Below are 27421 nucleotides of genomic sequence, written 5' to 3'. Positions count from 1 at the left end.
TTAGATCTGAAATACCTGGGATTGCTTTCTTCACTTTCTTAGTAAAGAGATACATAAAATCCTGGTTATTGAAGAAGAACTTTTGATAAATACTCCAGGTCATTTTCACTGAAATGAACTAAGGTGTTCGTCAATAAGGATGAATGTAGTAGTAACTGCACAAGTTAGAATATGATGAAACGTCTTCATTTTCTCAAATACCAACCTGACCAAAAAGTAAGGATTAGATTGAAGTGAAGTGAACATAGCTTCCAAGAGCGTGGACTCAGTCCATAGATAGGAAGGTTAGTAAGGAACTGCAGAGATGCACAGGGCAACCGAGGCAGTCCCTGGCTGTGTTACACATTTCTTCCTACAGAAATCAGAATTTCTTGTCTTTTAACTATTCTTTTTTGGCTATTTCTTTCACTGTCTCTTTCCAATTGGCAATAACTGTTGTTTTATTGTTTATAAAGTAATACAGGTAAACATTTCAAATAACATAGAAACTAATAAAGTAGAATAAGTACACCCCTGTAATCTTCACCTCTAGAAATAAACCATTATCAATTCACTATATATCCTTTAAGATATTTAGCATGTATGTAAAATAAGTTAATGAGTGAATAGCACACATTTATTTCTAAAATATGAAATAGTTCTTTACGTAGTATTGTGATAAGTAATCCTTTTGGATTTACTTAAAGGTAAGTTGTGACTATCCCTTTAGTAAGTTTGTCTCGTCTTGTTATTGACTATACTATGTTCCATTTCATACCATATTATGATCTAACCAATCTCCTTTTTATGGGCACACATATTATTTCCAAATATTTGCAATTATAAACAGTGCTGCAGTGAGTATCCTTTTGAATAAACATGTGTGCCTTGTCTGATTCTTTAAGATAAATCCCTCGAAATTGTATTGCTGTACTGAACGGTACATACATTAAAATTTTATATGTATTATTAGTGTGACCATGAAAGATTGTACCAATGTATATCCATATTGTTTACCTTAATATTTTACAGTGGTGTTTTTAATATAACATTATATTCATATGTGAAGTGGAAACAATATGTTTTTATAGTATTTTTACCAAATGAATATTACCACTAAACATATGGGACCTTATGTACATACCACTTCCAAGTTTTAATGATCAGCTTTCATCTTGGGCTGCTGTCTCTGATCATAATAGCAAATGTTTTTAAAAGAGTAATTCTCCTGCCACAAGGGGATGGGGAAAGAGTGTCTGGACCAAGGACTATGTTAGCCATGAGAGAGCTATGTTAATTCTGTTTCTACATTTCCAGTAAATTGTTCCATTACTTAAGTTATGCAAGTATTTATCTATGAGGCAGGCACCAGGCTGGGCACGGGGGACACGATGAATGAGACACAGTCCTGGGCTTTAAGTTCTGGGCTTTACTTTAATAATATAGTGGTAGAAACTGATAAGTAGCTGCTAATAGGCAACTATTTAAAAAACTAGCATTGTGGTTATAAAATGACATTTGTAAAATAATACCCTGTAACAAAAGGCAAAATAGAAATATTCACAGATGAGAGCAAAGACATTTCACAAAACAATTTAACCACCTAAAAACAACAGTCATTAATGTTGGATGAATTTCATTTTCCTCCAACATTTTATTATGAGTATTTTCAAACCTTTATAAAAGTTGAAAGAAATTTACAGTGAATACTCAAAAATACCCACCACTCAGATTTTACAGTCAGCATTTTACTGTACTTGCTTTATCATGTGTCCAATCCTATCATTTATCGTCCACCTTTTTAAAGTAAGTTGCAGAAATAAGTATCCTTCTTTCCTTCTACATGCATAGATTAACTACTATTTTAAATAGTACTGTGTTTTAATTAAAGTCTATATTGATTAACTATGTGCTATAGAAGATGTAGAAACTTTGTACTCTTACATTCCTTCCCAAATTCCCTTTCCTGTCTCCAAATATTTGATAAATTACTTTGTTTAATTTTGGAACGTAATGCAAGTGTTATAAATCTTGAGCGACCATATAACTTATCCAGACAAGGATATTTGTGAGAGAGAAAGGAGGTACTATTCATGATTACGCAGGGACAGCGAGTACAGTTCGGGTCCTCCTAGGCAAATTAAGATGATCAGACTGTCTATAACAATAGTTGCTGGAGTTGTTTATTATTCTTAGTTTTATACTTAAGTGTATTTGTATTTAATAAATTAAACACTATAGTCAACATTTAGTCTTTTATCATAGTTTATTTCCTGAGTTCTTCATTTTGAGTCACCTCTGGTTGGATTTTATCCATAGCTTCTCCTTTCCTGAGTTCTTTATTTTGATGTATCTCTTGGTTGGATTTTATCCTCAAGTAGTCCCCCCACCTCTGTGACTGGGTCTAATTTGTACTGAATTCATTAATTTTTTACTTGCTTTGTTACCTTACATTATGTTTATGCTTTTACTAAATAATATATTTCAATATGATATTGTTCTTGTATTATCCCTATAATAATAGGGATAAATGGAACAATAGTAGAGGTATCCCTTATCCGGAAAGGGAGGCACGGTGTGAGGTTAGAATATTATTTCTAATACTACTCAGTGTTTTCTACGTAAAGCCCCATGTAATTAGTTTCTTTGGAGGTTTTAATGCCCCCAGTTTTGGGGTCTCTGCTAATAATACAGATTTCGGTTAGTAGGTAGCTGTGATAATTTTGATAGTATACCGTTTATATGAAATAACCAAACCAGATCTTTTGTTCTATCCAAAAACTTGGCTTGCTGCTGCCATTTGGAAGTAATTTGGTAGGCGAAATTCTACTTAGGTTAGTGAAAAAGGTATTGGAAAGCTTTAAAGTACATTTAAAGCTTTGATTTCCTCTTGGCTTGCTTTCTGTTGGATTCTATTTAATTTTTCTTGGTTTTAATAATTTTACCATCACAAATTTTACTATCAAAAATTTATATGACTCAAGAATAAACCTGTTGAAAAAAGTCTTCTCTTCATTTTGCAATTTATGGAATAATGTTTTTATTTTTCCATATTCTTGTAATAAAACTTTTCTTCAGCTGTAGCACATAGTATGTTGCTCTTAATAGTGAAGAGTTGTATACAACCACTTCTAGAACAGTGCAGGTTATTTTATGATATAATGCATTATTATAATAGGGCATCTGCTATACTCGTTGATGCTGGTAGTGACCATCCTGCCTGGATCCTTGCTCTTGAGGCAGTAAGGCCCGATGGCTCTATACAGCCTCAAGTTGATTTTCTTCTCTGCTCATACAGCTACTCTTATTCTTTGTATATCTGGTGCCTGTTTTACAGTGGGATATTTATACAAGAGTAAATGTCTAATAGAAGGATATGAAGGAGTTCAGAAAAGAAGGTCTCAGAAACTAATGCAATAGTGGAATAAAAATGGGATGCTCATTTAGCCCATGTCATGATTGTTCCTTATTAAAATGACTTCATGTTTTGATCCTTCAAGTGAAAACATCATGGTCCCCATTCTAATGATGCTGTCTCTTGACAGGAGAGTATTGTACTTCAGCAGTTGTACAGTGAAAAGGTCACAAAGACAACCCACGTGAGTTTAAGAAAACCTCCTCCCAAACCAAACAAAAACCAAAAACCAAACTGTGTTCACTTTATAGTAAAAAATAATACAGAATCACTCCCAATTCTAAAAAAGACAGTTTTTGACTATTTACATGACTTTGATTTATTTATCTGTAGATAGTTAGTAGTTATTTAGTTGTAGTTAGTATAAACTTTGCCTTCTATCTTTCCACTTAATGTTATAATAGAATTTTTTCACTAGTTACAGACCACATATATATTATTCTAGTCCCTAATATTTCATTGTTTTAATATGCTCTTTATTTCCTGGCTTTTTTATTTTTATTGATGTTAATCACATAACTATGTTCAGATTTTTTCCTTTGGAATTATTTTTTAGGGTATGTTAAAGTAGATGTGATTACATCACACTGATAATAATTTATTATTTTGTATCAATGTTTTTGTGTAGGGCCTTACTTTTTGGGGATGGATGTATTTCCTAGTATACCTGAATTTATATAATTCCATACATTCATTAATCTAGTGTTGTTACTACTACTAGTATCAAATACAAAATATTTCAAAACACCGTGTGATAGTTTGTGTGTTTTCTCTAATAAAATTAAGGTATAATGGCATTTAACATTAGGAATCTTAAAATTTATTACTGCCATGGGATAGTTAAGTTTCTCATGGAACAAAACATTTTGATATTTTTCATTGTAGAATTTATATTCATGTGTTTATGTAAATGTACTACTTTTATTTTTGTGAATTAGGAAATCCTAGAATAATTCAAATTGATATTAGATTCTTGAATTATTAATTTTAAATTTGACCACAGTAATTCTTAAGTTCTTATGGTTATGTCAATTATATATACTATAAATATGCAAGTTCAGGAAACAGTTGCTTCTTTTATAATACTCTTTGCACTTTCGAAGCAGTGAAAAAATAGAGCAAAGAATCTATGATAAACTGAAGTTAGAAATCCTTTTTTTTTAAGTTACATTTGAATAGGAATAATAAATTATAGATTCTTAGTTTATAGCTTAAAAATTTTACAGATTCCATTCAGTAGATACACAGTGTATACAGAGGGAGCTTCAGGGCCAATCAGGAGCTAGCCATGCTCAGGAGGATACAAAATCATGGAAATGTGGATCTTTTCCTAGGGAAATTTTCTGGGGAGAGTTCAGGTTAATAAAGTCACTACTTAAAAGAGTGTCACTGGAAATATTTTTACTGAGTCTCTAGAAAAAGTTCACTTAATTGAATATTGTAGCTCCATCAATTGAACTTCTCTCCTTTCTAAAAAAGCATGAACGTTTGAAAAAATGTTTTCATAAATAACTTTACTTCTACATTTCTCATTCAGATCTGAATTGAATTAGATACTACCTTTAACATGTTGGACTTAAAAACTTACATAACACTCTCCCCCATATGAACTCGTAGCTGCGCTGGTACTGGCCTTAGGTAGCCGGCCGGGTTCCCTTTTCTGTAGTCACACAGCCAGGTTCTCTTTAGTATCTACACTGAGGAAGAACTGGTCTGGGGTTTTCTAGTATTTCTTTCTTTAATTTTAAAGAGCTTGATGTTAAATACATCAAGGAACTCTCAGTATGATTTATTTAATGTATTTTTGAATCTCTCACTTTTTCACCTTTGAAATGATAGTTGAGGTTTTCCTGTAGAGTGTAGATTATATTTCCTGCAGACATACCATGATTTGCCAAGTTCTTAACTAACCCTTTGTTTGAATCTTTGCCTTCTTTATGGCATGTGTACTGTATGCATTTTTTATTTTTGATAAAAATGGTGTATTTGTCCTATTTATTGTGTAGCTCATTGTGGTCTTAAGGCTGAGTGCCCTTAAGGCTGTTGGTGATCTTAGTGAACACTTTGTAATGTATCAATACATGGGGTGGTATAATCTCTGATATTTTGATTTCTGGAAGCATTCATTGCCCCTTATATTTTATTCAAATCTGAGAAGAATGGCATGATATTAAGAAAATGAGTAAGATTTTGGGGATCAAATAATTGTAGAAATTGAAGCTAACTTTTCTCCCAAATGCAAAAATATGCATCTGGCTGCTTCTCTTTGCCTTGTCAGTGGGCTTTGATTGAACCTCTTGGATATTCAAGTTGTGAAAAGTACAGCTCTCTTTTCTTCTCAGAGATTTTCTATAAAATACAGGGAAGGACAGAAGGGTCATGAAGTTTCTGTGTGTCACTAAGAGATACCTTCAACATGTACTTCTTATTCTCATTCCAAATTTATGTCCTGTGAATTACTGTAAGCAAGTTATAGTGTGGCTATTTTTTCCTTACATTTTTATTGAGATATAATTGACACATAGCACTGTATAAGTTTAAGGTGTACAGCATGATGATTTGACTTACGTGCATCATGAAATGATTACCACAGTAAATCTAGTGAACATCCATCATCATGTATAGATGCAAGATAAAAGAAAAAAAAGTTTTTTTCCTTGTGATGAGAACTCTTAGGATTTACTCTCTTAAATTACGTATAGAACATACAGCAGTGTTAATTATATTATCATGTTGTACATTATATCCTAATACTTATTTGTCTTTTTCTTTTTTTTAGAGTTCCCTGTGCTATACAGCAGGTTTTCATTAGTTATCTATATTATACATAGTAGTATATATGGCACCTGAACAAATACCATGTAGGTGTAAATACTACGTAGGTGACTGGAACAGACACATGAATAGCTATCCCTCTGGCAGATGTTTTTTAAGACAAGAGACTACATACATATCTTTGTTTTGGTGCATCTGGTCATCATTAAAATTTACCTAGGGATAAAATGCTGGAAAAAAATATGGGTATAAGAGTATTAGCGAGATTTTTTTTTTTCCTGTTTAAGCTTCACTTTGGAATGAACAATTTCATCATGTTGTTTAGTGAAATGTACCATTTCTTTGTATTTTTGTTATGAATTGGTTAAAAAAACATGAATTGAGAAAAAATTGAGTAATGTCATATGTTGGGGACTGGCATATGTTGATTATGCCAGTTTGTTTATTAATAGTGAATTGCCTTACAATTCAGTTTTTATAAAAACATTAAGATAAAAATAGAGGGCTGGGCACCTGTAGTTAGCGTGACTGAGTATCTTACCTTCATTTATATGTGGGACTTGCTGGCCCATGATTTTTACAAGGTAACAGGTAAGGACAGGGTTTCTTCTTTGAAGATTCTAAGTTTTAGATTTCTTTTTCCTTTTAGAAATGGTAGATGTATGGCATCTGTGTCTCTATTTCCCAGCCTTGTGCCAGCAGCAGACAAAACTCAACTGCTCACACCCTCTTTACTGATAGTATCAGTGTGAATTTCAAAATTGTGCTTTGCACTGAATTTAAATTAGCTGCTACTAGTCAGTTAGTGTTCACAGAAATAAGATCTTGTGTGCCATCCTTTCCTGAGTTGGCACTAAGCCATTTATTTAACAGCAAAGCCACAACCATAACACATCAATATAAGCAAAGTATATTTTTTAATGCTAGAGCTTATTTGCTATAAAGCCTTGAGAGTAGGATCTGTTGTACTTTCATTTTCCATAAACTTAGCATAGTGCTGGTCATGTATTTAGTAATCCACAATGCATGTTTAGAAATTTAGCACAATGTTTGCTATGTACTAAGTACTCAGAAAACATTTGGTAACTCTTGAGATTGAAGTACTAATAAGATTAAAAAAAAATTCCCTCTGTAGTTATTCCTTTAGCAACCTGATTGAGGTTGCTGATAGAAATTAACCCGAGGAGAAGGGAACAGAATTTGCGTGCCTGTACTTTTCTGGATGCTGTGCTAGGAGTTTTCCATACATTAACTCATTTAATTTTACCAATTTGTGAGATATTATTTCAATTTTATAGATGAAGATGAGATTCAGAGAAATAATTTGGTCAAGTCACACTGCATGTAAATACAGAATCGTCATTTAAACTTCAGCCATCAAATTCTTTTCTATTTTTAAAATGAACATATGGCGCCTTTTCAATTTTTAAAGGTTGCACTATGTTCCATATTGTGGATGTTTCCATGTTCCCTTCACTACACAAAATTCCCTTGGGCATGGTTTTGTTTCAGGTTTCATTCTCCAGTGGGAAGAGAGATTCGTGAGCGTCACTCTCTTCAAGAGACCGAAAGGGACACACAAACAGAGAAGGTGGTGAAGTCCTGAAAGTAGTCCTGGACAAGGGAAGCTGTAGCGTGCAGAAAAATTCCCAACACAGAGGGGTACAAATGGCCCTGACAAGGGAAATACTTTGACAGAACAGATGCACCCAGCCTTCTCCTTAAAGAAAATCACATGCCTGTCGCAGAGAAATGCAACGTAGAATAAACCCTATTTGTGGACTGTAGCTCGACCTGTGATTCTTTCTTAGTAGATTTTAAAAGCATGAATCCACATTAATCCGATTTCTGTTCCTTACTGAATATTTCTACTCCATCACCTTGTAACATCTTCCTTTGAGAAGTAGCTTAGCCTTCTTTACAACAAACGCTCTTGAAAGTTTGAATCAACCATGATGCCCTAAAAACCTACCTTCCTAGACCATTTATTTCTTTTTCTGTGCAAAGGTGACTAGTTCAAGATGCGATGAGGTTTCTCTTTCCTTATGTAGTAGTGTTGTCCCTTCTTCATTATGTAGACTCTCTTACTTAATTTTTTTTTTTTTTTTTTTTTTTTTTTGGCTGCGCTGCATGGCTTATGGGATCTTAATTTCCTAACCAGGGATTGGACCCTGGCCCTTGGCAGTGAGAGTGGAGTCCTAACCACTGGACCACCGGGGAATTCCCTTAACATTTTTATTTTGAATGCAATGTGTTCATTTGAATATTAGGCTATTGGTTGCAAGAATTTTTCTGTAACCTCTAAAACCTGTAAGATCCTGCAGTGTGTATAGAGGTTTAGAGTATGTACTTTGGAATAAGACTGGGAATCCCCAATTCTACCATTTACTAGCTTTATAATCTCCGACAGGTTACTTAATGTCTTGGTGCCTCTGTTTCCTTGTCTCTAAACTTGAAATGTCAATGATACCCCCATCATAGGATTGTTATGAGGATTGATGAATTCATTATATAAGAAAAGCATTTCGTACAGTGTCTAGCATATAGTAAGCACACAATAAGTGCTAGCTATTGTTACTACTACAGATCTTTAAGGTGCATGACTGCTATGTTTTACAATACCTTTCCCTTTTTATTGTTTTGTATCTAGACCTGATTTGTTAATATAGTTGAGTATCTTCAGAAATTGTTGCTGTTTATATGTTTTTTTTCACATGGAAAGACATGTATTTGGTTTACTAAGAATATTTTCTCCACATATAGAAATTATTGACTTACCACCTTTTTAAAATTAGAATGTTCATTTAAAAAAAAAAAAACCCAAACTAATAAACCTCTGTACCACTTACCATGGTAAGGTGTTTTATCTCAAACAATACGTCAGCAGTACCTTTTCCTCTAATAATGGGGGATTTGAGGCTTGTCAAACGAGTAAAAGTGAGAGCTCACTAGAGATGTCAGTTGCTGGTTTAAGGTAACTGGTGTACTTTTTAAAGTCTGTTGCAAGTAAAACCACTTCAGGGTAGGGCAGTGGCGAGAGCTACCGTTCTTTAGACTTCAGGTTCATCCTCTGTGGATTAAGCTTATTATCTCTGTGCTGCTATGGTTGCTATGTGAGTTTAATAAGATAGCATATGTGATGTCCATAGCATGGCGCTTAGCATGTCTAAAGCACTTAATATTCTGAGACTGTAACTAGAGAAAGATAGACTTTTATTTGATAATATCTCATTATTTTTTGTCATCTAATATTTAATCTGAATATAATGTTCTTCACAAGTTCTCCAGTAATAGCCAGAATTCAAACTGTGGTTCTCATGTGTTTTGATGTATATTCAGAATATGTAGGAAATTTGACAGGAAAAGAATTGTAGACTACATGTAGGATTATAGTGGTAAAATCACCCTTTGTTATGTAACAATAGTGAAAACAATACTTCTACCAATACTGCCTTGTATTTTATAGTACTTTATAATTTACAAAGGTTTTTAATCTATCATCTCTCAGTAAATCATCTAGGTATGTATTGGAAGGTCAGAGGTTAATAGCTGAGTCCCTACGTTCTGAGAGGTGAAGTGTCTTGTCCAAGCTTTCGTGTATAGTGACCAGAACGCAGCCCTTTTTCTTTTCGTACAGGACTCTTAGACTGTGCTTGGTGTGCTCAGGTGTAACTCTAGGTATCATACGTCTCATCAGTTAAGATTTCGTCTGTGCCTAGGTCCTTAGTCCTTCTTAAATGGCACAGTTGAAGCCTTTTTCTCCCGACCACTCATTCTTTCTTGATTTTCCAAGGCTAACAAATTTCTTATAGGAATACAACCCTGTAGAGTTTTTTACTTCTCAGACTTTTTCAGGTAAAATGGACAATCTAAAGATTAAGAGCATTCTGTACAGAGGCTAGAGTGTTACTTTCACTGTCACCCCACCCTGGAAGAGAATCTTCCTAGCCCCCAGCCATGGTACCATCTCGCCTCACTACGCCTCCCACCATCCCAGTGCCTGCTGCAGTAAGCCACTATCCTGACTTTTAGCACAGTAGATTTTTTCCTGTTTTTGATCTTACTATAAGTAGAATCATGCAGTGCTCTTTTGTGCATACGTGTCTTTCGCTCAGTTTTGTCTTCATGAGGTCCCTCCAAGCTGTTTGCATGTTGATGCTTGGAGGGGAATTTAGAGTTGGGTTGAGGCTCCCCATTCCGCCCTTGCTAGCGAGGGAAGTGGTGGAAGGGCAGTGTTTCGTCTGTGGTGTTTGCCTAGACCAGAGCAGTTAGTTTTTGTCTTACTAGGTCGCCCTTTTTTGTCCTTTGGGTAAAGAGAGCAGGCTTTTCTTGGGGTTTTTTTTTTTGTTTGCGTCCATTGGTGTTCTTGGATTGCCAGTGTCTCTGGCTACCAGTCTGGGATGGGTGAGGCTGAAACAAAACTCAGGGCACTCACCACCACGGCGCTCTTCATTTTGGGGTCGCCAGCCAGCCTTCCTTCTTCTTTCCACTTTTCAGAGCCTTCTTACGCTTGTCTTTCAAATGACCAGAGTTTTTAGCTGTATTTAGTGGGGGATTAGGGAAAAGCGTATCTATTCCATCTTTCTGGAAGTGAAAGTCTATTTTACTTTTGATATCTATTTTTATAAACTTTAACAATTGTTAGGAAAAATAGATGAAATATTTTATGCATATATGGTCAGTTAGCAATGACTGTGTTCACCAAAACAAGAACTTTTAGCAGAAATGAATTTTAGGTAAAATATAATCCCATGTAATTCTTTTTACTTGAAGTACAAACTGAAGAATTTTAACCCTGTGTAAATTTAAATTCCTATGTTTATTGCAGAATCTTTTAGCTGAGAAAGTAGAACAGCTGATGGAATGGAGCTCCAGGCGCTCAATCTTCCGAATGAATGGTGACAAATTCCGAAAATTTATAAAGACACCACCTCGAAACTATTCTATGATTGTTATGTTCACTGCTCTTCAACCTCAGCGGCAGTGTTCTGTGTGCAGGTAATGTATGTATTTAAAAAATTAAAAACATTGTATGATTATATGTTTGTTAGACTTAAGATAAGTGTATATAATAGAATTAAACATTTGTTCAATGTTGTAGTCAACTATAATTATGTGCATTTAAATGTAAGCTCGAAGTCATTGTTTTCTAGGAAATGACTTTGATAGGCTCATATTTTTATATTGTATAAAATATTTACTTGACCAATCCACATGTAATCATAAAACAGATTTTTTTATCTTTATGTCCTGTATAAAGGTACATATGTCATAGAATTTGGTTCAAATATTGCCTTGTAGGTCACCTACATATATCTTAGGGGCAATGAAGTAGCCCCCTTAAACATACTCTGATTAAATAGTTTAATCAAGAGGACATACTCAAGGAAGTCTGTTTACTTTTCAGTACCTCTAATGATGAGAAATTTCTTCCTATGATATAGAAATTTCTTCCTATGATATGATTTGAAGTGAATGAAATATTTTTCAGTGGGAACATACCAAAGAAAGTTTTGGACAAGTATAAATATAATATATATACAACAGTGCTTATTTTAAATTAAACTTTTTAAGTTTGAGATAATTGTAGTTTCACATGCAATTCTAGGAAATAATACAGAGAAATCCTATATACCTTTTACTCAGTGACCCCCCAATGCTAACATCTTGTAAAACTGTAGCACAGTTTCACAAACAGGATATTGGTATTGATACAGAACAGTTCCATCACAGTAAGAATCCCTCCTCTTGCCCTTTATAGCCACACCCACCCCATCTCCCCACCTCCTGAATTTATTCTCCATTTCTATAATTTCATCATTTAAAGATTATCATGTAAGTGAGATCATATAGTATATGACCTTTTATATTTGGCTTTTTTTACTTATCATAACTCCTTCAAAATCCATCCAAGTTGTTGTATTTGTCAGTACTTCATTCTTTTTATTACTGAGTAATATCCTATGGTGTGGATGAACTGCAGTTTGTTTAGCATCCATCTGTTAAAAGACACCTGGATTGTGTCCAGTTTTCGGCCATTACAAATACAACTGTTATGAACATTCTTGTACAGGCTTTGTGTGAACTTAAGTTTTCATTTCTCTGAGATAAATAGCCAGAGTCCGATGGCTGAATTGCAATGGTAGTTGCATGTTTAGCTTTATCAGAAACTGCTAAAATGTTTTCCAGAGTGGCTGTATCATTTGACAGTCCCACCAGTGGTGTGTGAAGGACCTAGTTTTTCCATATCCTCACCAGCATCAGTGTTGTCATTGTTTTATTTTAGCCATTCCATGGGTATATAGTTTTAATTTGCGGTTTTATTTTGCATTTCCCTAGTGTAATGGTGTTGAACATCTTTTCGTTTGCTTTTTTGTCATCTGTGTATCACCTCTTTAGTGAAATATCTTTCATGTCTTTTGCCTATTTCTAATTGAATTTTTTTTTACTGAATTTTGAGAGTTCTTTATATATTGTACATACTAGTCCTTTGTCAGATATGTGGTTTTTAAATATTTTCTCCTAGTCTATAGTTTGTGTTTTCATTCTCATAACAAGGTGTTTTGCAGATTTTAATTTAGTGAGTCCAATTTATCAGTTTCCCCTTTTACAGATCTTACTTTTGTTGTCAAATTGAACTCTTTGCCTAGCCCTAGATCACAAAGTTCTATTTTTTTCTCTTATGTGTTTTTCTGAAAGTTTTATAGTTTTATGTTTTACATGTTGATCTGATCTTTGGGAGAAAGGATTCAGTCTTTCATCACTAAGTATGATACTAGGTGTAAGAGTTTTGTAGATGTTCTCTATCAGGTTGAGGAACTAGTTTACTGAGCGCTTTTGTCATGAATGGGTGTTGGATTTTGTCAGATTTTGGGGAGTCAGTTGTTACGCTTTTTCTTTTTTAGGTTGTTGATATGGTAGATTACATTGATGGATTTTCAATCGCTGAATCAGCTTTGCATTTTGGAATAAATCCCACTTGATTGTATTATATTCTTTTTATGTATTGCTGAATTCTATTTGCTAATATTTTGTTGAAGTATTTTATATCTAAATTCATGTCAGATATTGATCTATATTTTTCATTATTTATACTGTCTTTGTCCAATTTTGGTATTACGCTAATACCTCATAAAATGTGTTGGGAAATGTTCCCTCCTCATTTATTTTCTGGAAGTGATTTGTGAAATTACACAGTTTTAGAAATTATGTTAATTCTTCTTTAAATGTTTGATAGAATTCTCCAGTGAAATCTTCTTGACCTGGAGATTTTAAATTACATATTCCATTTCCTCAATTGTTAAGGACAATTCAGGTTTTCTGTTTCTTCTTGGCTGAACACTTTCTTTTCAAGAACAAACACTTGTAGCTCCACATTCAGACTCTTCACATTGTATATTCATCTGTAGACTTTAGATTTCTAAACCATTTTGAACTTTAGTGGAAACCAAAATTATTAGTAACATGGGCCAATGAAAAAAATAAACCAGTTTCTCTCAGACTAGCTTGCAGAAAGGTAATTTCAGTGTTCGGAAATTTTCATGAAAGATTTTATCACAATCTAATAATGAGTGTATGTTGGGACATAGCTCAAAGTGGGTAGAAAAGATGAAAAGCAAAATATTTTGAAAAACACCATTTCAGATGATTCTGAGTTCCCCTCCTATCAATTTGAGGACCAGTACTTAAGTGGACATTAACATTTGTCAGAATTAGGTTAGCACTTAAGGACAGGGTATTTTATGTTTATCTAAGGGGTGCTGAAAAGCTCTCCTGAGGCAAAAATACCATCTTAGTTGGCATTTGGTATAACAGTTCAGATTCCACAAAAATATAAACTGTCCTCTGGCATCCTACAAAACCTTATATATTTTAGGGAGATCATTTCTTTGCTTCTAAAAACTGAATATATTGATCTCCTGTATTCACCACTGTTATGAAGAAATCTATTTAATTGATTATTATATTTTTTTGCAACTGTAACCTAGAAAGACTTTATTATCCAAGTATTTATTTCAGTTACATATAATTGTATATATTTTGATAACATAAACCACAGCATACTGTTAAATGGTATATCCTTTAATAGTTTACTTAATTCATTATGTTGTTAAATGGTTAAATATGGACCCTCAATTTTTTAATGATGCTTAGCTCAAAATAACCTTTATTTACTTGTTTATTACAGCCTATTTTGTAATAAACTTTTAAATTTTAGAGTAGTTTAGATTTACAAGAGAAAAAGATTGAAGTTATTAGAAAAAGTTAATTCATGGATCAAGATGATGGTGAAGTTGTTAGAGGAGAAAGGAAGAGCCATGAAGGTTTAGAGGCAAATAAAAAGTGTAGAGCAGATATGTGCTTCCCATACCTAGACATTCTGGTTTAATTGGGTTTTTTTGGGGGAGTCAACACTGACATTTTAAAAAACATGCTCTAGGTAATTCTAGTGTGCAGCCAGTATAGAGACAGGGAAGCTAAGAAGCAGGTTCATGATTCACAGCTTTTTAAAATTTAATTTCGTTGAGGAACAATGGGAATGGATGAAGCCTTATTAGTTAATTGGATGACCATATAGCATTGACAAGGATCCTTTATGAAACTAGAATACTCAGATTTTTAGTGAAGAATCTCTAGAATTAAATGATTTCTTCCCCAATACTCAGCAATTTAAGAGCAAGAACACCCTCCATAGGGATTAACCTGTTTGCTTTATTCTACGAAGTGGATTAATCGGCAAATATTCTGAGAATGCTAGTGAGAGTATATCTGAAATGTATAACTGTGGGTTAAAAGTTGGTTAGGGGGTCAAAGAAGCCAGGGGACAGCTGATAAACTAGGTGTGATACAATTAAGCTAGATTTTCACAAGAGTGAAGGAGAGGTTTTGTGTGAAAGGAGGACGGGGTTGAAAATTAGGAAGTTGTAAAGGGTTGATTAAATAAATGAGTAAATTGCTGAAGTATAATGTAGATGATTGTGGATATAATAGAGAAGCTTTAGGAATGGTAAGGCTGGGGTCACATCTAGATTATAAACACGTATGTCGAAATAACTCAGGATTTTAATGGAACTGGAGAGGAAAAATATTAAGTGAGCTGAAAGAGGGATGTCTTGGAGTTTATTGGATGAGGTTGATAGATTTACATTATAGAGTAATATAAATTTAAAAGGAGGATCTGTTAAATAATTGTGGTTGAAAAGTGGTCTGAGATCTACTGTCATTGAGCCAAGAGAGTACCGAATGTGACCCACATGAGCAGAGTGAATGAAAGAGATCTCAAGGGGACAACCAAGATGAAAAGGTAAAGAGGAGTTTCAAGAAAAATTTTCAAGAAAAAGTATTCAAATTATATTCTGTATTATAAATTAAGTGCCTCAAAGGGAGTTGTAGATTCATTGAGAAAGGCACTCTATCATCAGCAGTCATTTTTGTTTAAAAACTTGAATTCTCCTGGGTCCTTCTGTGTCAGTGTAATTTGGGACCATTTCTATAATACTGCTATAATTTTTTTATAATTCTGTAGAATCATTGACATGTTCATAGCTGTAAGTTTAAAAGATTAGTGCTTTCCTTTGTGAGACTTTTTCTGCTTTTTTCTTTAAGAAAAAGTGAAATTTTCTTCTAGAGCTGACACACTTAAAGATTCTCCAGTTGCTTTTCTTTGCTGAATGGCTGATGAATGAGCTATTGGCTTCCTTGTAAGCCCTCTTAGCAAATCATTCTGTTCTTCTTTCACAAAGTCAGTTTATTCACAAATCTCAGGATTCAATTCTCACCTTCCTCAGTGCACACATCAAACTCCTTGGCCAAATAAAGTTGTTAATTAAGACTACTCAATACAATTCTCACCTCCTGTAAGTGTTAACTCCAAACTTCCTTTACCAAATTGTACTATAAGGAATATTCCCCATAATTACTAAATCTTTTAGATGTATTCTACCATAAAGTCATCTCTTCCAGAATTCGCTAAAAATTCTAAGAACAAAATAACCTCTTCTAAGGTTATTTCTATTGTTCAATAGATGTAAGAAAAAACATCCAGATGAAGGAAAATCAAAAAGTACATGTAGAATCAAGCAGGGTGCACATACAATCAAAGGTTGGTAATGTATTGGAAGTTAATATATTGTTGGACTTCAAATAAATGAAAAAATGATTAGTAATTACAAAGGTATTTTAAAGAGGAGGGAGAATAAATTATTACATTGATATATTAGATATTAACTGGCTAACATCTTTTCTTCTCTAACTAAATAAAATGATTGTTTATTATGTATAAACTATTTGGGCAGCCCTGTGTTAGGTCATTTATATATATAATATCTCATGTCATTCTCACTACTCTAAAAGGTAGGACTGAAAAAAAATCCATGTTTTAGATGACAACATCAAAGCTGAGAGGTTATATAATTTACCCAAAGTCACAGAGCTAATACCCTGTCAGGGTTGGGATTTGTGACTCCAGAGCTAGTAAGTTTAATGCTTTCCTTAAGTGTACATATTCATTATTGCTTCTACCCTGTGAACTGTAATTTGCATTTTGCATTCCCAACTAAGATTATTAATCTTTTAGTGCAGCTATCCATCAGCCAGCATTCCTTAAACTCATTAGATCATGAAAAGCTTTCATTCAGATTAGCATTTCATAGCAAGGGCTGGTGAGGTGGAGATAGCTGGCCAAGACCATGTGGAAGAGCTCATCAGCCTTTTGTTTCATTACAGTGAAGTCATATCTCTTAGGAGATTCAATTCTAAAGTGAGCACATAATGTGAGAATCGTTTATAGATAAAATTACCCTGTCCATCTCTTAATGCACTGGTAAGTGCTTTCTAAATGGTTTTGGGATTACAACCCTTATCATTTCCTTTAGTCCTTGGATAATATTTCTCTATGGCCTTAATTCTTAAGTTTTTCTAATATGTCTGGCTACCTGGACAAAGTATTTCACTTCTTTGTCAAAGACTGGCAAACTCTCATGCCATTCACACATTCTTTGCCTGGCTTGGCTAATACGTGAGGACTGTTTCAGACTTGACTGAATCCATGACCAGTTTAATATAAATGATGTTTTAGGGTTATTGCTGAACGCTGTCTAGTTTAATTATTTTTTTAGGTCGAAGGGATGTGATTTAAGTTCATTGTATTAAATTTCCTCCTAGGTGTGTCTTCCTCAGATTGGATAATCCCAACTCTTTTACAATGAATAAGTGGATGTTTTCAATGAACTTTCATTATCTATGCGACACTGTAGCATTCTCTGAGCTCTATTTTCTATATTATTTGTATATAAAGTCCAGCTTTAGTCACCCATCTTATAATTTCAAACCTACAGAAAATTGAAACAGTAGTACAAAGACACCAGTCTACACTTTACCAAGATTTCACTAATTATAACATTTTGCCACATTTGATTTTGCTCATTGCCTTAAAGAAAGACACATAAGCGTTGTGAGTTTACGTTTTATTCACGGTCTTACTGGGGACTATATATAGCCTGGGAGACAGCCACTCAGTTAGTCCTGAGGAAACTGCTCTGAAGAGGTAGGGGAGGGGCCAGTTTATAAATTTTTTTGGTTAGGAAATAACATGCAGTCTTGGTAAAAGCAATGACACACATCTTGGTAAAAGATCACTGCTAATTCCAAAGAACAGGTGTATCCAGTTAACGATTTAGTGCTTTGCTATGTCTGGGAAGATGCAAGAATCTCGGGTCATTGAAATTCTTCCTGAGATAATGTGCCTAACTATCTAAGGGCCTGTTTATCCAAAGCACAGGGCGCCTCACCCTGTTTTTCATCCTGAACTCCTCTTGGTACACTGTCTGTGGGTGGCTGCAATGGTTGCGACTTAACCCCTGTGGAAGTGGGTGATGACAGATGCTCTTTGTTCTTCTTTGTTCACATTCTTTTAAGTATAAGTAAAAAATGAGTCACATACCAGCAAATGTACTTTTAACTTGTAGACATCTTGAAATACCACTGCTAAATATTTCAGTTTGCATATTTTAATACGACATTCTTACCTAATCAGAATACCATTATTACTTTTAAGTGAAATGGCATTAATTCAATGACATAATCTGCTTTTTTAAAAAGTACTATAGCAGTTATTTGTGTACTTCTTATTGCATCCTATCAGGAGGCACATCATGTTAGTTCTTTCAAATACCAGTGATGAGATCGATCACTTGATCAAGGCGGTGATCATCACATCTTTCTGTTGTACAAGTATATCTTTCCCTTGTAATAAGTGTTTGGGGGAGATGAATGGGTTAAGAGGGGGGACACTTTGAGATAATATGACTATCCTGTTTCTTGGCACTTTTTTACCCAGTGATTGTAACATCCATTGATAATCTCTGCCTGAATTTGATATTACATTGATGATTGTGAAGGGGTGATTTTTAAACATTCTGTCATTGCTTTAACATTAATTAGTTGGTATTCTTCTATAAATGAGAGCTTTTCTTTCCTCCATTTGCCCTTCTGAGTATCTCAATGCAAAGATTCTTTTTTTTATTTACTAATCTGTTGCTGTGATTATTCTTCTTCAGTGTTCAAGTTGCCCTAAATTTGATCAGTGGAAACCAACTCCTGTGTCATTACATGCCTCTGTTAGTCTTTGCTTTCTGGCTCAACAAAATATTCTAAGCCTACTTTATATACTTTCCCTGTTATGGAACTGCAAGAAGCATTTTTTTCAAGGAGTCCTTCGTCTTTTTGGTAGGAAATGATATTTAAAAAGCAAGAACTGGGCAAGTTATACTGTTTACTGCTGGGATAATATCATTGCTTTCAGCCTTTTTTAGTAGATAGAGCTAGGATGTGTGCATGTGTATACGTACACATACATACATACATATATAAATGACTTTAACTGGATATCTCCTATTCCAAGCTAACATTGTAGGGTTTTTCCTCTATTTTCCCTATTCCATAGTTTTATCTCCTTTCTCCAAAATGAAAACCTGGATCCCAGCAATATTGGTGTATTTGCTCATTTGCTCTCCCTTTCAGTGCATATAAAGTAGTTTTAGAATTACAACACCAGTATGATCTCTGAAAACAAATCATGAACTAGACTTCCTAATTTCTGCACAGTTCCTTTCTTCTTTTAGCTATGTGTCAGTTTTCTTAGCATACAACCTTTAAAGCTTTTTTGTATGTTAGTGTTACCATTTTTCTTAAGAGAACAAAAATTCTGCTGACTCATAAACTGAGTTGCTACTATGCATGTTATATACAGTTTAATATCTCTTACGTTCATATACATTTTTGCTGTAATATATGTGTTGGAATCGCATGTTCACCTTAGAACTATTTTCCAAAGAAAAAAATAGATGCTCAGAAAACATAGGCGTAATGGACACAATATCTTTATCTGGCAAGTAGTGAATTACACAGAGCCAGTTACAAAGTGGTAGTTAACTGTGGATTCTTCAGCTCTTCAGAGGCATTGGGTCTATTTAATATATTTCAGTATGTTCAGTAGGGTCCTGAATACTTGTAGCACAACCAGAGAGAAATCACTGTTGAAATCTTTGTGCAGGGTGTTGTTTACCAGTTTTTTTCTCTTCAGGGTATCAGAACCGTAAGTAATGGATGGTTCCACTCACACCAGATCTCTCTCTCTCTATATCACTATCTATAGAGATTGAATAATTTGAGGTTTTATGAAGATACACTTTGGAATATCCATGCAATATATTGTTATATCTATATATAATTTATCATAAAAATATAAATAAAAGGCATACAGAGAGATTTTAATATGAATCTTATTTTATAAGAAGTTTGATTAACATTAAAAAGAGAAACCATATTTCTTTAAAAATCCCTTCAAGGCCATAAAAGATAAAAACTACATTCATCATGGGAGCTATATTAAATATATACAACTATGGATGAGTTAATAATCCTTTTTAGTTTTACATAACCCTTTAAAAAGGATTATAAACTGTTATAGCATTTGGATTGATTTTTTTCTTGTTTCCATAATAAAAAATTGAGAAGATTTAATATAAGAGTTTTAGCAGAACTGTGCCCTGCAGTTACTGCTTAAGCCTTCCTGGATGCTTTGCTGCAACTTGACTGCCCTCTTCAGGCTGCATGTTAATAGATTAGAAAAATTTACAGTGTTCCTTCCATTCATAAAGTTATGTCTCTAATGTTCCTATGAACTATTAAAACAAAATACTTTTTTAGCTAACAGTGTTGGAAATGTGCTTATTTAAGTGCTAGGAGCATTTGTGGTTTTCAACTTTCAATTTCAGATGGCAGTGAAGTTTGACGGGTTCTAATAAGCATTAGTGACACCTTTGCTCATTAGTCTAAGCTGACACAAACATATGCAAGAAGCCAGTCACTTTCTATGTCATTAGTTAGGCTTCTTCTACCCCCTGTTAAGCATGAAGAAGTTGGAATATGGAGAGATAAGAGATGATGGAGTAGTTAAGTTTAGAGAACAGGGTTTATGTTATTGGGGCATATTCCTTCTAACAAGTCTTTTTTACCCTAAATAGATATCATCAACATTGAAGTATGTTTTTCTCAGGCTTATTGAATTATTTCTAGTGACAACCAGATCTGGTCTCTAGTCCTATTGCTACTAAATTACCTTCAACAGAAGAAAGCCCCCATTTACCTTGTCAGTAGTAAATTTTCTCCGAGTATTGTATTTGTGTTGAAAAAATGTAATTTGCTTAGCTCCCCTGGAATTCTTTATGCCAACAGATAGATTCCTAACTAGAAGCAAGATGTGTAGAAAATTTTGCTCGTTGCTTTGGTGCTCTAGATTCTAAAGGAGAATATGTAAGAAATAGGTCATATCTTCATTTATATAGTATTTTAATAGCCGCATATATTTTCCCAACTAGACCAGTATAGTAACATTCTGAGTGGTTTACAAACATTTATTTTCTCCTCCTCTAATACATTATGCACACTGTTGCCAGATACAGCTTTCTTAATTAGTATTTTGCATAATCCACTTCTTTCAAAACACTTGTAGGAGTTGTTCACTATTTACAGAATAAAGTCAAGATCTTATTTATCTTTCTCCTGGAAGAGAGCTTCCAGTCTATTCTTTCCTTATTTTCTAACATGAAACTTCGTTCTGTTATTTGACTACATAATATACATTTCAGACTGGGTAGCCTTTGTTTATACTGCTTCTGTTGCCTTCATATTCTCTTCCTGTCCTTCCTTGATTATTAGAATTTTAGTCCTTCCATTCTTTTCTGAATATTTTCACATTCACACTTTGTCCAGCTGCCCCAATCCACTGTGATCCCTTTCTCTTCTGTATGCTGTATAGCACCTACAATCTGCATTCTTTCTTCAATATGTGTATCTTACTTGTGTGTTAGTGTGTGTCCATTCTGTTCTCTGACAGGCTTCTTAAAGGCGGAGACTGTGAGGTATACTTTTTTATTATTGCAGCATATATTAAAACGCTGAATAAACATCACTGATGATTAAGATCTAGATTTTATATTTCATATGAAATTGATTTAGGAACATGACGTTAGGAGATGATTTAGTCGTTATAATCTTTCAAATCAAGACCACTGTTCCTTTGACAAATAGCATATATTTGTGATGGTACAAAGATTTAAGGTGTTTCTTTTTTTCTTCCTAAGACCACCAATACCGTGAAGCAAATTGGCCTTAAGAGAGACATTAACCTGTGACATAAATCTGACTAAGTGGGCTTTTAGTCAGACTGTCCAGAATTCAAAATCTCTAATTTAGTATTATTTAGTTTTAGGGTATATGTAATATATTGACTCTTTAGGAAAGTATATTATTCATCATCAAACCTTTATTAAATGCCTATTCTGGACTAAGGCCTAGCCACCGAACAATCACTGCGTAAACATAGTATGCATAAGCAGAACAGTATATGCATAAAATAAACAGCGCTGCACAGAAGCTGAGAATTTCCATTTCTGACAGTTGCCCGAAGTATTATAGAGAATTGAAGTGGCTTCTGAAGGAGGGGCATTCTTGAGCAAGCTTTTGAAAGAAGGGAGGACATTTTAAGCAGAGGATTTAATGATTTAAAGCTTAAAGAATGAACACAGGGTGTCACAAAACGGAGAGACCCTTTGAGCGTGTGGTATGTTCCTATGGATACAGACTGTAGATGTAAATTGTGGCCAGGGGATAGGGGCTCTTGTCTTCTCTTCTGCCCATGGTCTTCATTATATGGGCAGTGGGGAACTCTTTAGGACTTTGGAACAGAGGATAGAACCCACAGTTGATTATTAGGAAATTAAACTGAGGAAGTGGATGGTGTAGAAAACAGAGTTTGAAGGCAAAATGAATTCATCCTCTTTGACCCCTCAATACCACTTATCACATTTTCTTGTTTTATTTTCTTCAGAGTATTTCTAACTATCTGACATGTTGTGTATACTTGTATGAGGCATCTTTTTTCTCACTAGAGTGTATTCTCCTTGAAGTCAGGGCCCTTGAACTTATTATTCAGTCCTTCATTACCTGACACATTGTTGGCACTAATATATATTTGTGGAGTGAATTAATGAGTGAATGAATGTATACTTAGTAGATTCTAATAGGTCTGGGGTAGGTTATAACATTATATGGGAAAAAAGTTCAAGATTATCCCAGTCTTATGTCATTCCATAAGATACTATATACAGATGTTGAATACCAAAATTTGATAGTATTTTTCCTGTGTATTTTTCAAAATGAAGCATTTTCATTTCTCAGAGCATCATTATCATAAGAATGCCAGTTTTTGCAGATGTGCCATTTCCCTAAGTTTCATTTTAAAAGTTAAAATGTGCTTTTGTGTAAGATGCTCTTTTGTGAAAAAATAAACTGTTTTCTTAATTGTTATGCTATCGTTTTAATGATTTTTTTTTAAGGAGGCACTGGTCTCTTAAGGTTCATTAGTACAGAGACTTTCAGATCTACTTAATCGTCAGTGCCAATTCACCGTGAGACATTACTATACATTTTTTTCTTTGAAAATCAGTGATGAATAATTACCTGTAATATTATATTCCATATGACAAAAATCAAATCAGATTTTAGGGCTCCTATTGGTCCTAACTCTGCTTTTATTTAGGGTTGGAAGAGGAGCCGTGAGGCACTGTTTTAAATAGATGAGGGAGGGTGTAAACTATGTAATCCGCATGTATCCCTCCAGGAAACAGAGAGCAGTTCTCATTTATATCACAGCCTCATTTCTCCAGCATCTTAAATTCCTTCCCTTCCTAGCCCTCGTGCTTGCTCTTCCTGCTCCCCGAAATGTTCATTCTCTAGCTCTTTTCAGAGATGGCTTTTTCTCATCCTTGGGATTTGAGCATTAGTGTCGCTTCATCTGAGAAGCCTTTTATGACCGTGTCATCTGAGTATATCCTCCATTGTTTTCTGTAATACATTTCCATGTAATTTTTTTCCTCAGTGTATATCTTACCTTTTAATGATTTTCGTTTATTTGGTTGTTTATTATATGTCTCCTCACTAAAACGTCAACTCCATGAAAGCAGAGACCTTGGAGATTAGCTCACTTCTTGCTATTAGGTGCTCAGGTTAAATCTTATTTAACCACCGAAGTTTTGAAAGTTTGTGACTATTTCATTGAACAGATTCAGAATGTATACAATATAGTTTCTGCCTAGTGAGCACAGTGCAGTCTCAGGCTGATCTTTACAGTGGTCGGTTTTTGTACTGTGCTCGCTTAAAACGTGCCCTTAAGGTCTTTATGCTAAGTGACCTCAGATTATAGCCTTGTTCATATTTAGCCCACTTAAATATATTTTAATCATAGCACCGTTATGTGCTCCTTGTTAATAAAGACGGGCCTAGAATGTCCCTAGCCCTTGCACTCACTTATTTGCAGACTTAGCCACAGGCAATCACTGTTATTCCTTTGTGTTTTTTTCTCCTGGTGTTTTTTTCATACGTCTAAATGTTAGTCTTATATATTTCATGCAGTAGACCTGATCTTTTACATTTCTGGCTCTAATAGGTGAGGATTTAACTCATCTCACCCCTTATCATTTTTATAGTTTTCTTTTATTATTGTAAACAGTAAATAGCGTTCTTCTATTTCTTGTTCATAAGTGTAAGTGATATCTCTTGATTCCCTAAGTCGAAGATTAGCAAGTACACCTTCTCCCTCCCTTTTACCTACCAAATCCTGTTACCTGTACTTCTGTATTGTCATAGTTGATAGCTCTTACGTTCTGTACTGTAACCATCATTACATCTGTGCTCTGTCTGTAGGTTGACTTATTGTTTTCACAGAAATAGCATCAATTGCAAAGTAGTAGGTTTTTATTATGGTTCCTTTCCCACAGTGCTGTTGTTTATGAGCCCCTCCCTGATGCAAAAGAAAATGTTCAAAATGACTACCTTTTCCCATCACCTAGCAATCAAGATTATGATACATTTTAATTTTCTTCTTCTTTGGACCTTGCCTTTTAGATTCATTTTGTTGTTGTTGTTTTTCCTGTCGCAGGACCACATGTGCCTTAACGATAGTCTGGACATCATGCCACTCTTTCTAATTGTAATGGTTGCTTAGAATCGGTTCTCTTCATCTTGAAGTCCAAGTAAATTCCTGTCCTGATTTGTATTTCATAGCTTTGTAGTTGGATCACAGCTTTCTTACACATCTTCCACCTTTCCTACTGCATCATATTTCTAGTTGCCCCTTTACCTTCCTTACAGTTCTTCTATCACACTCTCATTTTTACCATTTCTATCAATTATAGCCTAAGGTAATTTCATATGACTTACATTTCTTCAAACGTGTTTATTTCAAACTTAATCAATCGTTTGGCTTGATGTACAATTCTAGATTGAAAATAACATGCCCTCAAAACTCTGAAGGCGTTATTCTGTTATCTGCCAGCGTCTAGTGCTGCTAATAACCAGTCCAATCCCGGTCTCACTGTTTGCCTTTGTTAAGTACTTTTTTTTTTTTTTTTTCTGAAAGTTTTTAGGATCTTCTTTTTATCCATAGTGTTCTAAAATATCACAATATGTTGGTGTTTTCTTATTCCTCTTATTCAGAACCTGGGAAGTAATTTTAATTTGAATACCTAGTCTCCTTTAATTGTATTATGTTTCCAGAAAATTTCCTTTGTCTCTTCTCTTTCTGGGGCTCCTTCTATTTGAAGGTTGGGCTTATTGGATTATATGCCTAGGTCCCTTTCTCCTTCCTCCCACCAATATAGTCCACCTGTGTCCTTTTTGTTCTTTGAACTTGATTTAACTCTATCTTCTAATATTGGTGTTTAATTTGAGAAATCATATTTTCTATTTACAAGTGCTCGCTCTTTTACTTTCTTTGCTCTTTTTTTTTTTTTTATATGGCATTGTTATTTTTTTGTGAATACTGTTGGGAAAAGCAACAGTATGATCATCCTGCCATGGGCTCTGATGATCCTGCATGTTCTTGCTGGGCATGCCAAGAATGCAAAGGGTTGTGTGTGCGGTGACAAGCCTTAAGGAGTGGCATTATGTGTTTCACTGAACAAAGCATGGGGTTTATCATCATATGCTATAAAAACAGTAAGTCCTCCAAACTCAGTATGGCTCTCCTGTAACACAGTGAACTGTGTGTGCAGGTATTCAGGAAGGGCCTTTTGTGCCACCCCATGAACTTGGGGGCATGGGGAACTGATGCAAACAAACACGAAGAATAAAGTCCTTTAGGTCTCTAACCCAGGAGTCTCATGGCTTCTGCCAGCATCCATGAAACAGTAACAGGCTAGCTCGTTAGCAAGATGAAATCTCAGACCCAGCATCTCTGCTGCTTCTAATCCAGTATTTTTCCTAGCTTCTCCTTGTACTGCAGTCTTCTCTGAGATTGTAACTTCCTCCATCAAAACTTTTCCACTAGCCTTATGTTTTCCAGATAGTTCTTGAAATCGCTTATCTGCTGCTGACTCCACTCCAAGTCTTTTTGTGACTGTGGGGTTATACCTTTTTATATCTATACTTCTTTTGGGAGAGACTCCCCAGATCTCCTGTGAATAGTCAACCGTATGGAAGAAGCCCCCTCTCTCTCTTTTTAAAATTAAAGTTTTAGCAATCACTGTTGCTTCTTTTTCCATGACTGTACCTACATCCTTCTAGCAACACCGTTTCTTTATTTCTACTCCCTGCCTTCACCTAAAAATAGAGCTTTAGTATCTGGCATATCAACAAAATGTCCGATAGAAACAAACTCAAAATAGGAGTAAATATGCTCTTAGAGAAGAGCTTGTTTGTGGCATTTGGTTTAGCTACTCAAATTTTTGCTTACTTTTAGGTGTGAATGTAAATGCATTTTTAGATAGATGGAATATATAAAGGTGCAGTACAACTGTATTTACAGTTTTAAAACATATATCCATGATTTTTATTTCTCTATTAAAGTGAATTCCAAAATTCTTAAAAATTGCTCTATGCCTTTTACTAAAAATCATCAGAAGATTTATGTTATATGTATAGGAGACGGCACAAAATGATTTTATCCCCTGTAATAAGAGTTGTCGGGCTTCTTATTTAAAGGGTCAAGATGGGCTTTTTTGCCCACACACTTTCTATTAGAACTCCTCCACTCTGCCCTTATGTAGCGTAATAGCAAACATAGCAGTAAGTAAAGGAATCAGTGTGGCTGTGATGCAGTAACCCTTTATTCACGAATGATAAAGTTTGAATTCTGTATAATTTTTACATGTCATGGAATATTCTTTTTATTTTTTTACCTCCGTTTAAACTATAAAATCTACTCTTAGCTTGTAGTCCACACTAAAACAGGCCAACTCTTGCCCCAGAATTACCTGTTTTATTAATAGCTTTGTTGATGTCTCAATACTGATAATGTTTCTACTCTGTCCCATTATCCTTATCAGGCAAGCTAACGAAGAATATCAAATACTGGCTAACTCCTGGCGCTATTCCTCTGCTTTCTGTAACAAACTCTTCTTCAGTATGGTGGACTACGATGAGGGGACAGATGTTTTTCAGCAGGTAAAAGAGTTTTATTTTAATAACATATTTAATAGAGTTAGTTACGATTGCTGCATCTTTGCCAGATAAAAATACAATTCAGTGAATACAATGAGTAGTTATTAATTATGTGATATGATTACTATAATTAGTCAATGTTATCTTTATCAGTACATAGTTTTTGCCATTAGTGAATAAACACATTTTGACTTTTCCATTATAGAGGAAGTATGTTTTTTCAGCATACAGTGGCAGTTTACATGCATTAGC

General features: G+C 34.4%; 1 protein-coding gene across 3 annotated transcripts in view; it reads left to right on the top strand.

Annotated features, from left to right (window-relative positions):
• TUSC3 (tumor suppressor candidate 3) overlaps positions 1–27421 on the top strand; it is a 184893-nt gene that overhangs the window by 50199 nt on the left and 107273 nt on the right. For all 3 annotated transcript variants that reach the window (XM_061177633.1, XM_061177632.1, XM_061177634.1), the window contains exons 2-3: positions 10998–11167; positions 27055–27172. In XM_061177633.1, coding sequence (XP_061033616.1) covers positions 10998–11167; positions 27055–27172 — 288 coding nt within the window. The remainder of the gene's footprint in view (positions 1–10997; positions 11168–27054; positions 27173–27421) is intronic.

This window comes from Eubalaena glacialis, chromosome 20, assembly GCF_028564815.1.
Source record: "Eubalaena glacialis isolate mEubGla1 chromosome 20, mEubGla1.1.hap2.+ XY, whole genome shotgun sequence".
Lineage (NCBI taxonomy): Eukaryota > Metazoa > Chordata > Mammalia > Artiodactyla > Balaenidae > Eubalaena > Eubalaena glacialis.
This window is presented reverse-complemented; position numbering and strand designations above follow the sequence as displayed.